General features: G+C 36.0%; 1 protein-coding gene across 1 annotated transcript; it reads left to right on the top strand.

Moving 5' to 3' along the window:
- Positions 1 to 12,235: 12,235 nt before the first annotated feature.
- LOC140919831 (uncharacterized) lies at positions 12,236 to 14,206 on the top strand. Its single transcript, XM_073366489.1, has one exon. It carries the CDS (start codon positions 12,236 to 12,238, stop codon positions 14,204 to 14,206), a length of 1,971 nt encoding a protein of 656 aa, XP_073222590.1.
- Positions 14,207 to 14,260: the final 54 nt, after the last annotated feature.

Below are 14,260 nucleotides of genomic sequence, written 5' to 3'. Positions count from 1 at the left end.
AATGCTATCTTCATGGGTGAAGGATTTCGTTTAAAAGAACCAAAACTATCTACCACATCATTGAAGTTTACAAAATCCATATTGGAAGGAGGAGCTTTTGTTAAATTCGGGAAATTGATAGAAATATCAGAAAAGAACAATAGGTACGGGTTGGGATATGTACCTACTCAAGCTGATGAAGAAAAGGTTGCGAAGGAAAAAAGAGAAAACAAGGTGACTCGTTGGAAAAACTGGATACCGATTTCACAGAAGATTCATATTTGTGACATTCGCCAAAATTTTCAAAGCGCCGGAATAATATATGCTGATCAGGTGGCTGTTGGAAAAGGTTGCGAAGGAAAAAAGAGAAAACAAGGTGACTCGTTGGAAAAACTGGATACCGATTTCACAGAAGATTCATATTTGTGACATTCGCCAAAATTTTCAAAGCGCCGGAATAATATATGCTGATCAGGTGGCTGTTGCGTAAGAGGATCATGGTGATGATGATACCCTCAAGCTAGTGTACCCTTGTCCTCCAAACACCAATCTCAACAATTGGAAGATCATCGAGTTTCTCGTGTTTGTTAATTCGTGTTCAAAGTAAATTATGTATTTTTAACTCCTTTTGCTCTGTCCAAGGCTATAAGGATAACTAGTTAGGGAATATGTATTTCAAATCCGTATTTATTATCAAGGCTGACATACTGACACAAATCACAGAAGTACAAGGCTAGTTCATCACAAACCAGAAGATCAATCTTGGATCGATCTTCTGATGCAGCTCATCAATCTTGCTTTTGGCAGAACTTATCCATGGTCCCTTTCCAACAGTCACATGAGCTGTCATAAGCCTTCTTGGAGTCTATAAATGCAGCTGCAAGTTGAAGAACAAAACACAACAATCAACACCAAGCAAAAGATCAATATTTTCAATCATACTCAAGTGTCTCAAAATCTTTCTTATAGTTTGTTGTTTTGTTTTAATCTTTGTGTTGTAATCATTTACAACTGAGGTCTATTTACAGAATATATTTCTCAAACAAGAGTTGAGTAAATATCAAGATTCTAAATAGTCTCAAATCCATCACTTTGTAACTCAAGGTTGTTTTGTCAAATCTTGAGTAAATTGTAAAAATCCTTTCATGTTTTGAAAGGTAACTTGTTAAAGCCTTTCCAAAACAGTAAGGTAGAATTGAAGAAATCCTTTCTAGGTAGAAAGGTAGGAATTGTGTAAAGATCAAGATTGATCCATGAAAACCAAGAACGATCTTGGTTTGAACACTTAGTGAAAAATCTCACGGTTGTGAGGACTGGACGTAACCCGGATTGGGTGAACCAGGATATATCAAAACGCAGATTGATCTTGAAGCAGTTCTGGAAAACGCAGATTGATCTTGAAGCAGTTCTGGAAAACGCAGATTGATCTTGAAGCAGTTCTGGAAAACGCAGATTGATCTTGAAGCAGTTCTGGAAAACGCAGATTGATCTTGAAGCAGTTCTGGAAAACGCAGATTGATCTTGAAGCAGTTCTGGAAAACGCAGATTGATCTTGAAGCAGTTCTGGAAAACGCAGATTGATCTTGAAGCAGTTCTGGAAAACGCAGATTGATCTTGAAGCAGTTCTGGAAAACGCAGATTGATCTTGAAGCAGTTCTGGAAAACGCAGATTGATCTTGAAGCAGTTCTGGAAAACGCAGATTGATCTTGAAGCAGTTCTGGAAAACGCAGATTGATCTTGAAGCAGTTCTGGAAAACGCAGATTGATCTTGAAGCAGTTCTGGAAAACGCAGATTGATCTTGAAGCAGTTCTGGAAAACGCAGATTGATCTTGAAGCAGTTCTGGAAAACGCAGATTGATCTTGAAGCAGTTCTGGAAAACGCAGATTGATCTTGAAGCAGTTCTGGAAAACGCAGATTGATCTTGAAGCAGTTCTGGAAAACGCAGATTGATCTTGAAGCAGTTCTGGAAAACGCAGATTGATCTTGAAGCAGTTCTGGAAAACGCAGATTGATCTTGAAGCAGTTCTGGAAAACGCAGATTGATCTTGAAGCAGTTCTGGAAAACGCAGATTGATCTTGAAGCAGTTCTGGAAAACGCAGATTGATCTTGAAGCAGTTCTGGAAAACGCAGATTGATCTTGAAGCAGTTCTGGAAAACGCAGATTGATCTTGAAGCAGTTCTGGAAAACGCAGATTGATCTTGAAGCAGTTCTGGAAAACGCAGATTGATCTTGAAGCAGTTCTGGAAAACGCAGATTGATCTTGAAGCAGTTCTGGAAAACGCAGATTGATCTTGAAGCAGTTCTGGAAAACGCAGATTGATCTTGAAGCAGTTCTGGAAAACGCAGATTGATCTTGAAGCAGTTCTGGAAAACGCAGATTGATCTTGAAGCAGTTCTGGAAAACGCAGATTGATCTTGAAGCAGTTCTGGAAAACGCAGATTGATCTTGAAGCAGTTCTGGAAAACGCAGATTGATCTTGAAGCAGTTCTGGAAAACGCAGATTGATCTTGAAGCAGTTCTGGAAAACGCAGATTGATCTTGAAGCAGTTCTGGAAAACGCAGATTGATCTTGAAGCAGTTCTGGAAAACGCAGATTGATCTTGAAGCAGTTCTGGAAAACGCAGATTGATCTTGAAGCAGTTCTGGAAAACGCAGATTGATCTTGAAGCAGTTCTGGAAAACGCAGATTGATCTTGAAGCAGTTCTGGAAAACGCAGATTGATCTTGAAGCAGTTCTGGAAAACGCAGATTGATCTTGAAGCAGTTCTGGAAAACGCAGATTGATCTTGAAGCAGTTCTGGAAAACGCAGATTGATCTTGAAGCAGTTCTGGAAAACGCAGATTGATCTTGAAGCAGTTCTGGAAAACGCAGATTGATCTTGAAGCAGTTCTGGAAAACGCAGATTGATCTTGAAGCAGTTCTGGAAAACGCAGATTGATCTTGAAGCAGTTCTGGAAAACGCAGATTGATCTTGAAGCAGTTCTGGAAAACGCAGATTGATCTTGAAGCAGTTCTGGAAAACGCAGATTGATCTTGAAGCAGTTCTGGAAAACGCAGATTGATCTTGAAGCAGTTCTGGAAAACGCAGATTGATCTTGAAGCAGTTCTGGAAAACGCAGATTGATCTTGAAGCAGTTCTGGAAAACGCAGATTGATCTTGAAGCAGTTCTGGAAAACGCAGATTGATCTTGAAGCAGTTCTGGAAAACGCAGATTGATCTTGAAGCAGTTCTGGAAAACGCAGATTGATCTTGAAGCAGTTCTGGAAAACGCAGATTGATCTTGAAGCAGTTCTGGAAAACGCAGATTGATCTTGAAGCAGTTCTGGAAAACGCAGATTGATCTTGAAGCAGTTCTGGAAAACGCAGATTGATCTTGAAGCAGTTCTGGAAAACGCAGATTGATCTTGAAGCAGTTCTGGAAAACGCAGATTGATCTTGAAGCAGTTCTGGAAAACGCAGATTGATCTTGAAGCAGTTCTGGAAAACGCAGATTGATCTTGAAGCAGTTCTGGAAAACGCAGATTGATCTTGAAGCAGTTCTGGAAAACGCAGATTGATCTTGAAGCAGTTCTGGAAAACGCAGATTGATCTTGAAGCAGTTCTGGAAAACGCAGATTGATCTTGAAGCAGTTCTGGAAAACGCAGATTGATCTTGAAGCAGTTCTGGAAAACGCAGATTGATCTTGAAGCAGTTCTGGAAAACGCAGATTGATCTTGAAGCAGTTCTGGAAAACGCAGATTGATCTTGAAGCAGTTCTGGAAAACGCAGATTGATCTTGAAGCAGTTCTGGAAAACGCAGATTGATCTTGAAGCAGTTCTGGAAAACGCAGATTGATCTTGAAGCAGTTCTGGAAAACGCAGATTGATCTTGAAGCAGTTCTGGAAAACGCAGATTGATCTTGAAGCAGTTCTGGAAAACGCAGATTGATCTTGAAGCAGTTCTGGAAAACGCAGATTGATCTTGAAGCAGTTCTGGAAAACGCAGATTGATCTTGAAGCAGTTCTGGAAAACGCAGATTGATCTTGAAGCAGTTCTGGAAAACGCAGATTGATCTTGAAGCAGTTCTGGAAAACGCAGATTGATCTTGAAGCAGTTCTGGAAAACGCAGATTGATCTTGAAGCAGTTCTGGAAAACAAACATCAATCCTGGAAATAATTTTCATCCTATACTCTCATATAATCAACAAAAGATCCATCCAAGTCATATATATTCCAGAATTTGAAGAATCAAAGGCATGCTTCAATAAAGGCATATCACAAAGATCATTCCTCTTGAAAAGCAAATGCAAGTACAAGACTACAAGTAGCAAAGTACACTACTGATTTGAACTATTCTAAAGCCTGCACAAGTAACAGAAAAGCAGTACTCAAGGCTGACATACTGACACGAATCACAGAAGTACAAGGCTAGTTCATCACAAACCAGAAGATCAATCTTGGATCGATCTTCTGATGCAGCTCATCAATCTTGCTTTTGGCAGAATTTATCCAACAACTCTTTTATGACAGCTGGTCCCTTTCCAACAGTCACATGAGCTGTCATAAGCCTTCTTGGAGTCTATAAATGCAGCTGCAAGTTGAAGAACAAAACACAACAATCAACACCAAGCAAAAGATCAATATTTTCAATCATACTCAAGTGTCTCAAAATCTTTCTTATAGTTTGTTGTTTTGTTTTAATCTTTGTGTTGTAATCATTTACAACTGAGGTCTATTTACAGAATATATTTCTCAAACAAGAGTTGAGTAAATATCAAGATTCTAAATAGTCTCAAATCCATCACTTTGTAACTCAAGGTTGTTTTGTCAAATCTTGAGTAAATTGTAAAAATCCTTTCATGTTTTGAAAGGTAACTTGTTAAAGCCTTTCCAAAACAGTAAGGTAGAATTGAAGAAATCCTTTCTAGGTAGAAGGGTAGGAATTGTGTAAAGATCAAGATTGATCCATGAAAACCAAGAACGATCTTGGTTTGAACACTTAGTGAAAAATCTCACGGTTGTGAGGACTGGACGTAACCCGGATTGGGTGAACCAGGATATATCCTTGTGTGATCTCTCTATCTCTATCTCTATTTATTTTATGCGTTACAATCAAATCATATTTTGATAAAATTGATTTTACTGTTTTTAAAGCAAACCAAGATTGATCTTCAACAAAACCAAGATCGATCTTCATCACTGTCAAGATCAATCTTGGATTGTGATCTTATTTTTAAAACAGAATTTTTAAAAGGGGCAATTATAATTCAAACCCCCCTTCCTTATAATTGATATTTTTTTACCTTCACAAGGTTCATATCGCATCTCACTGCTACATGCGAGCCAATTTTCAAATTGTTGTGTAAAGACCAAAAGGTTGAATGGAATGAGAATTGTCAAAAAGCTTTCGAAAAGATTAAGCAGTACTTAGCAAAACCTCTCATCCTAGTGCCTCATGTTCCTGGGAAACCACTTATTATGTACTTAACAGTACTTGACGAGTCAATGGACTGCGTATTGGGGCAGCATGATGAATCTGGTAGGAAAGAACATGCTATTTATTATTTGAGCAAAAAGTTCACCAGTTGTGAAACAAGATATTCACTGCTTGAACGAACGTGTTACGCATTGGCATAGGCTGCTCGTCAGTTGAGGCAATACATGTTATGTCATACAACTTGGTTGGTGTCTAAAATGGACCCAATTAAGTACATCTTTGAGAAACCTGCTCTTACTGGAAGGATTGTCCGTTGGCTATCAGAATACGATTTGGTATACATTACACAAAAAGCTATAAAAGGAAGTGCCCTAACAGAGTATTTGGCCCAACAACCTGTAGAAGATTATCAATCAATGCAGTGTGAATTCCCCGATGAAGGCATCATGACTTTATTTGAAGAGAATGAATCACCTGATAAAGAAAAATGGATGATGGTGTTTGATGGTGCTTCTAACGCATTAGGTCATAGAATTGGGGCAATTTTGATTTCTCCGGAGAACCAGTTCACTCCATTTACGGCTAGATTGCACAAATAATATTGCAGAGTATGAAGCATGTGTAATGGGCATTAAAGCAGCCATTGAGTCAAAGATAAAAGTTCTTGAGGTATATGGAGACTCATCTTTGGTTATCCATCAAACAAAAGGAGAGTGGGAAACTCAAGATTCCAAATTGATTCTTTACCATACACATATCAAAGAATTGGTAGGAAATTTCGAGCATATCACTTTACACCATATTCCTCGAGAAGAAAACCAACTGGCTGATGCTTTGGCCACATTATCATCAATGTTCAAAATAAGCGTCAGTCAGGATGTGCCGATCATAAAAATTCAACAAAGGATAAGCCAGCATATTGCTTATCGATAGAAGAAGAGCTTGATAGCAAACCAGGGTTTTATGATATCAAATCCTATGCTAAGAATAGAGAATATCCATCAGGTATTTCAGAAAACGACAAGAGGGTTTTGAGGAGACTCTCAATGAACTTCTTCTTAAATGGTGATGTGCTTTACAAGAGAAATCATGATATGGTTCTCCTCAGATGTGTGGATAAAGCTGAAGCAGAGAAAATTATTCAAGAGGTTCATGAAGGTTCTTTTGGAACTCATGCAAATGGACACGCAATGGCAAGAAAAATCTTGAGGGCTGGCTATTATTGGTTGACTATGGAATCTGATTGCTTTAGTCACGTAAAGAAATGTCATAAATGTCAAATATATGCTGATAAAATACATGTACCGCCCATCTCTTTGAATGTTTTAACATCACCATGGCCGGTTTATCCTGGTAGCTATTGATTATTTCACAAAATGGGTTGAAGCTGTTTCTTATGCCAATGTGACGAGAAGTGTGGTTGTCAAATTCATCAAAAGAGAATTGATTTGTCGATATGGCTTGCCAAACAAGATCATCACTGATAACGCGACTAATTGAATAACAAAATGATGAAAGAGTTGTGTGATAGTTTCAAAATTCAGCACCATAATTCTTCGCCATATCGTCCGAAAATGAATGGAGCTGTAGAAGCAGCAAATAAGAATATCAAGAAGATCATACAAAAGATGGTGGAGACATATAAGGATTGACATGAAATTCTTCCCTTTGCATTACATGGCTATAGAACATCGTTCGTACCTCAACAGGAGCAACTCCTTTCTCATTGGTGTTTGGAATGGAAGCGGTACTTCCCATTGAAGTTGAAATTCCCTCAATCAGAGTCTTGATGGAAACAAAATTGGAAGAGGCGAAGTGGGTTCAATCACGATTTGACCAATTAAATCTCATAGAAGAAAAAAGAATGATAGCTCTATGTCACGGTCAGCTATATCAAAAAAGACTTAAAAAGGCATACGAGAAAAAAGTTTGTCCTCGAGAGTTTCAAGAAGGGGACTTGGTGTTAAAGAAAATATTGCCCATAAAAAAGATTTTCGTTGAAAGTGGACCCCGAATTACGAAGGACCATATGTTGTGAAAAAGCTTTTTCTGGAGGAGCTCTAATACTCGCAGAAATGGATGGAGATGACCTTCCACTTCCAGTAAATTCAGATGCAGTCAAAATATATTATGCTTAAAAACAATGATGAGCTCGCTAGGTTGAAAACCTGAAAAGGAGACCTAGGCAAAATTAGAGCATCCCGATGGATTGGAAACTTAGAAGAGTAGTCCATGCAAAAGTTAGGGATAAAAAAAAATCAAGCACTTCAAACTAGGGCAATTATTATTCTTGGAAGTTGATTATTAGGATTCCTAAATTACAAGAATGACTAGAGTTTGTTATGTCTCTACTTAAATTAAACATACTTGTCCCCACGTTGTAACCCCTGCCTCAATTGTTTTGCTTTTAATGTAACGAATGTACATTTTTCAATATTGTCATTCGATGTTGTACGTTACACTTTTTATATACCAATCCAGTTTCATTATTGAGTGTTCTATTGTTTCAAATTTTGTTTTATAATAATAAATGTTGGAATTTGAAATATGTAAAAATATAAAAATATTTTAAACATTTTGACACTTGAAAATATACACGGGAACTCGTTTGATTCTCAAGATATATGAGTGAGTGAAGAATAATAAGGAGGGTAGTCATTTTAAACAATGGATTTTTGCTTCACTTTGAAAAAGCGATCATTCGATGGATATGAAGAGTCATCATGTGGAAACAATATTTGTCTTTATTCATCCATTGAATCTTGAGATAGAGAAGAGCATAAGGATCGGGGAATCAAAGAAAAGAACAAAAATTTATCTATAATGCATGACATATAAACCATACATAATTTCCTCATACTCACATGATCCATGCATCTTCATTGACACTTTACCTATACTCAATGCATCACACACAGATGAATCGTTCATACCTTATCATCCGAATTGCAAATATCATATACGTATTCCCCCTCTTTATCTATCTACCTTCAAGATTGGACCAATTAAGATCTACGCATCGGTAAACAATGCGAAGACGATCACTTTCGTTTCTATAGATCTACGCATCGGTAACCAATCCGAAGACGATCATTTTAAATTTCTATAGATCTACGCATCGGTAACTAATCCGAAGACGATCATTTTTTCTATAGATCTACGCATCGGTAACCAATCCGAAGACGATCACTTTCATTTCTATAGATCTACGCATCGGTAACCAATCTGAAGACGATCATTTTAGATTTCTATAGATCTACGCATCGGTAACTAATCCCAAGACGATCATTTTTTCTATAGATCTACGCATCGGTAACCAATCCGAAGACAATCATTTTTAATTTCTATAGATCTACGCATCGGTAACCAATCCGAAGACGATCATTTTTATTTCTATAGATCTACACATCGGTAACTAATCTGAAGACGATCATTTTTTCTATAGATCTACGCATCGGTAACCAATCCGAAGACGATCATTTTTAATTTCTATAGATCCATGCATCGGTAACCAATTCGAAGACGATCACTTTTATTTCTATAGATCCACGCATCGGTAACCAATCCAAAGACGATCACTTTCATTTATATAGATCTATGCATCGGCAACCAATCCGAAGACGATCACCTTCATTTCTGTCGATCTACACATCGATAACCAATCCGAAGACGATCATCTTTATTTCTATCGATCTACGCATCGGTAATTAATCCGAAGACGATTAATCTGCACATGTAAAAAATTTGAATCATTCTCACTTTAACATTTCAAATGCACTTTAATACATGTGTTTCTTATTGGACAAAATTTAGGTCCTTATATTTACTTATCTTTTACCTAATAACATGAAAACGAATACCATTGTTATCCATATTTTCATATTTTTCAAGTAAAATATAATTAAATAGGAGCAGCTGTAGTACCCTAATTTTGTCCATTTTGAAAAGAAAAAAAGAGGAAATATGTATTTAAAAAAGGAAATAAAAATAATTACAATAAATATTTTCATTATGTCTCATAAATTTACAATTTCAAATCTATTTACAATTATAAAATCAAATCAAATTACAAATTAAAAATAAAGCCATGCTATGTTGACTTTGTTCACTGCCAAACCCTGCTATGTTGATGATGACCGCCATTGATGCACAAGCCATGCTTATTGGTACATCTGTTCCTGTTTTAACTAATTTGAGAATCATAAAAACATAAATTTTTAAGTCAGTCTTGGTACACATTGTGCAGAACAAAGAGACAAATTTTAGAGTTTAAAAAAAAAAAAAACTAAAAGACAAATAAAAGCTCAGCAATGAACAGATCAAAACAAACACTACAAGAAAATAGACATATTCCTACAGTAACTTATAGTAACAAAATAAAAAACTGTAGGTATAGATAAGCTATACCCACAAATAAATTATTTATTGTTGGTATAGGTATCTTATACCTTCGGGTGACATAAATTTGTCACTAATTATTATAGTTACACAATTAAATCTGTGGCTATAGACATCAAAATTTTAAAATTAATATTTTGTAAAGTAGCCAAAATCTTAATTATTTGTGAAAATAATTTTGTACAAACTTTTGCTCAATGTAAGCCAAAATCATTTCAATGGAGGCAAAATCCTAATTTTTTTAATGCACCCAATTTCAATGGAGCCAAAATCTTAATTTTTTTAATGGAGGCAAAAAAATTTCAATTGAGCCAAAATCCAAAATTTTTAAATGGAGCCAAAAACAAAATTAACAGACCCAAAATGTAAATCAGTATCAACTCCTAAAAACACCTAAAACCTAAAACAAGTTGAGCTCTTCTTCTCTTTCACCCAATCCAAGCCCCAATCTAAATCCCTAACCTCTCAATCTACAGCCCCAATCTGTTTCCTTCTCTTTCTCGTCGTCGAGCAACCACCTTCTCTCTGTCAACCAACCCCGAGCCCGAATCTGTTTCATTCTCGCGTACGTTGAATCTCAAGTTGTGACCACTATTCTCGCTGTCGCCGTAACCATCGTTTTCGTCGTTGCCGTGACCGTTCTCACACCACGTTCTCGTCGTTGCTGTGACCGTTCTCCCACCACGTCTACCGTTCTCGTCGTCACTGTGACCACCGTTCTCACATCCGTTAAATTTTGAATTTCTGTACTGTTAATTTATTTTTGTACAACCTGAACTTGTGACCGGTGTTGCTTTTAATTTCTGTTTTGTAATTTCTGTTTTGTAATTTCTGTTTTGTAATTTGTTTTGTTATTTCTTTGTAATTTCTGTTTTGTTATTTCTGTGCTTTGAATCTTTGAAATTTCTGAACCTGTGACTACAATATGGAAGTTTCAATGTACTTGATTTCAACAATAACATGGTTATGTCAGGGTAGATATTGTTTGTACATACTAGAAAGCTCGAGAAAATTGTAAATTGTTTAGATTGCACAATATACTAGCCACCTAATACTAATATATACTGGTCTTAAAACAAAATATAGCAGAATATACTAGCCACCTAACAGAACCTAATGCAGAGAGAAATTAATACATGTAGTGAAGGAACTTACCACAGGTTTGAGAAATAAGACACAATGATCATTAAATTAAATGTAATAACAATTCAAACCTTTGTCCTTATCTTCAACTTGTAATCGTATCACATTACCATGAAGTTCAAGTTACTTAATTAATCAAATGCCAATTGGTAAGATCTGATAAATTCATTTAAAACATTGGGTAGTATATTATTAAGGAAAAACAATTGATGGAAAAATTATATATAAATTAAAAAAGGAGAGGTGAGAAAAATATGAGTATTTATTTTTCTTCAAGGAAAGACTAATAGCAAAAGCAAGAGCGGAATAGTTTTCTCTAATTTTAGCAAGTGTGTTTGTGGCACTTTGATATTGTGGTTGTGTTTCCATTAACTTAGCAAGTTGTGCATTCGAATTTTCAGCTTTTTCATTTTTTAGGACTTGCATTATGTGCTTGAAATTTGATTATAATTTTAGTTGCCTTTGTCTTTAATTAATACATGTAGTGAAGGAACTTACCACAGGTTTGAGAAATAAGACACAATGATCATTAAATTAAATGTAATAACAATTCAAACCTTTGTCCTTATCTTCAACTTGTAATCGTATCACATCAACGTGAAGTTCAAGTTAGTTAATTAATCAAATGCCAATTGGTAAGATCTGATAAATTCATTTAAAACATTGGGTAGTATATTATTAAGGAAAAACAATTGATGGAAAAATTATATATAAATTAAAAAAGGAGAGGTGAGAAAAATATGAGTATTTATTTTTCTTCAAGGAAAGACTAATAGCAAAAGCAAGAGCGGAATAGTTTTCTCTAATTTTAGCAAGTGTGTTTGTGGCATTTTGATATCGTGGTTGTGTTTCCATTAACTTAGCAAGTTGTGCATTCGAATTTTCAGCTTTTTCATTTTTTAGGACTTGCATTATGTGCTTGAAATTTGATTATAATTTTAGTTGCCTTTGTATTTAATTGTTCTTCGTGTTAAAACCAAAAAAGGAAAAAAAAACTTATTGATTATTAAAATTTGCATCATCAATTTTCAGTTAATTTTTCCAAATGGCTTATAGAGAATGGATGTGTGATCCATCAAAACAAAGTGAAGAATATATTCGAGGAGTTAATGAATTTCTTGAATTTGCTTTTTAAAATTCACAAATCAATTTGTCACTCTTATTCTCGCGTATGTGTTTATGAACACTTAACAGATCCACATCGTGGATTTCTTAGAGGCTATAGACAATGGATATATCATGGTGAAAAACCTAGAACTTCAAGTAGCGCTACTAAACAAAATGTAGAAATGGAGCATGACATGGATGGATTAGTTCATGATGTATTTGGAATTCATTCTACAGAAGAGCCAATTTGTGGTGAAGGTGAAAGAATTCCCGAAGTTAGAGAAAACTCTAAATTTTACGAATTTGTAAAGGAGAATGAGCAAATGCTTTACCCGAACTGTAAAAAGTATAGCAAGCTATCATTTAAAGTACATTTGTATCATTTAAAGTGTCTTCATGGGTGGAGTGACAAGTCATTCTCCATGTTGCTTGATTTACTAAGAGATGCTTTACCAGAAGAAAATGTTTTGCCAAAGTCATATTATGAAACTAAAAAGATTGTTTCAGGATTAGGTTTGGGGTATGAGAAGATCCATGCTTGTCCCAATGATTGCATATTATATTGGGATAAATATGCCAAATATGAAGTATGTCCAAAGTGTAGTACGTCAAGGTGGAAAACAACAAATGAAGACGTACAAGGTAATGGAATGGAGACTTCTGAGAGGCGAAAGAAGATACCAGCAAAGATCCTTCGATGGTTTCCATTGAAACCAAGGTTGCAAAGGTTATACATGTCCTCCAAAGTTGCAGAATCAATGAGATGGCACCATGAGAGTAGATTGAATGATGGTTCTCTTAGGCATCCAGCTGATTCCCTTGCTTGGAAGAATTTTGACGCTCGATATCCAACATTTTCGTTAGATCCTCGTAATTTTCGATTAGGAGTGGCTTCATATGGTTTCAATCCTTTCAAGACTATGAGTATTACTCATAGCACTTGGCCTGTCATTCTAATTCCTTACAATCTTCCTCCTTGGATGTGCATGAAACAACCATACTTCATGTTATCACTATTAATTCCGGGTCCAAAAGGTCCTGGAAATAACATTGACATTTATCTGCAACCTTTAGTACAAGAGTTGCAAGAGTTATGGGATGATGGAATTGAAACATTTGATGCCTATAAGAAAGAGACATTTCAACTTCGTGCAGCTATGATGTGGACTATTAATGACTTTCCAGCATATGCTAACTTGTCTGGATGGAGTACTAAAGGTCAATATGCATGTCCATGTTGTGGTATTGAAACTACCTCGCAGTGGTTACGTCATGGCAAAAAATTTTGCTACATGGGTCATCGTCGTTGGTTATCTCCCAAACATAAGTGGAGATTGAATAGTAGGGATTTTGATGGAACACGAGAGCTAAGGATCCCTCCTAAAAGACTTGATGGGACTGATATTTTAAGACAAATAGATGAATGTAGAGAAAAAGGTCTAGCAAATGGAGCACAACCTTGGAAAAAGAAGAGCATTTTCTTCACATTGCCTTATTGGCAATATAATGTATTGCGTCATAATCTTGATGTGATGCACATTGAAAAGAACGTATGTGACAACATTATTGGTACATTGTTAAACCAAGAGGGAAAATCCAAAGATAATTATAAGGCACGAGCTGATCTTGTAGATATGGGCATAAGAAGTATGCTCCATCCTCAACCAAGTCCTAATATAACTACAACGCGTTTGCCTAGAGCATGCTATCAAATGACTAACAAAGAAAAGGAATCTTTCCTAAGCATTCTCAAGAATGTAAAAACTCCAGATGAATGTTCATCAAACATCCCACGTTGTGTGCATGTCAAGCAACACAAGATGTTTGGATTAAAAAGTTATGATTGTCATGTTTTGATGCAAGAGCTTCTTCCAGTAGCATTACGGGGTTCATTGCCAGATAAAGTCACTTCAGTGTTAGTTGATCTTTGCAATTTCTTCAAGCAAATTTGTTCTAAGGTACTTAATGTGGAATTTCTATCACAATTGGAGTCTCAAATAGTTATCACACTTTGTCAGTTGGAAACAATTTTTCCTCCTTCATTTTTTACTGTTATGATGCATTTGGTAATTCATTTGGCACACGAAGCCCAAGTTGCTGGACCGGTACAATATCGATGGATGTATCCGCTTGAGAGGTATGTATGTTTATAAAAATTGGTTTAATTAAAAGTGTTAAACAAGTTTTTTTGGATGTTGAGAACATAA

The sequence above is a fragment of the Cicer arietinum genome, chromosome 3, assembly GCF_000331145.2.
Source record: "Cicer arietinum cultivar CDC Frontier isolate Library 1 chromosome 3, Cicar.CDCFrontier_v2.0, whole genome shotgun sequence".
Taxonomy (NCBI): domain Eukaryota; kingdom Viridiplantae; phylum Streptophyta; class Magnoliopsida; order Fabales; family Fabaceae; genus Cicer; species Cicer arietinum.
Note: the sequence above shows the minus strand (reverse complement) of the source record. Positions and strands in the feature narration are given on the sequence as shown.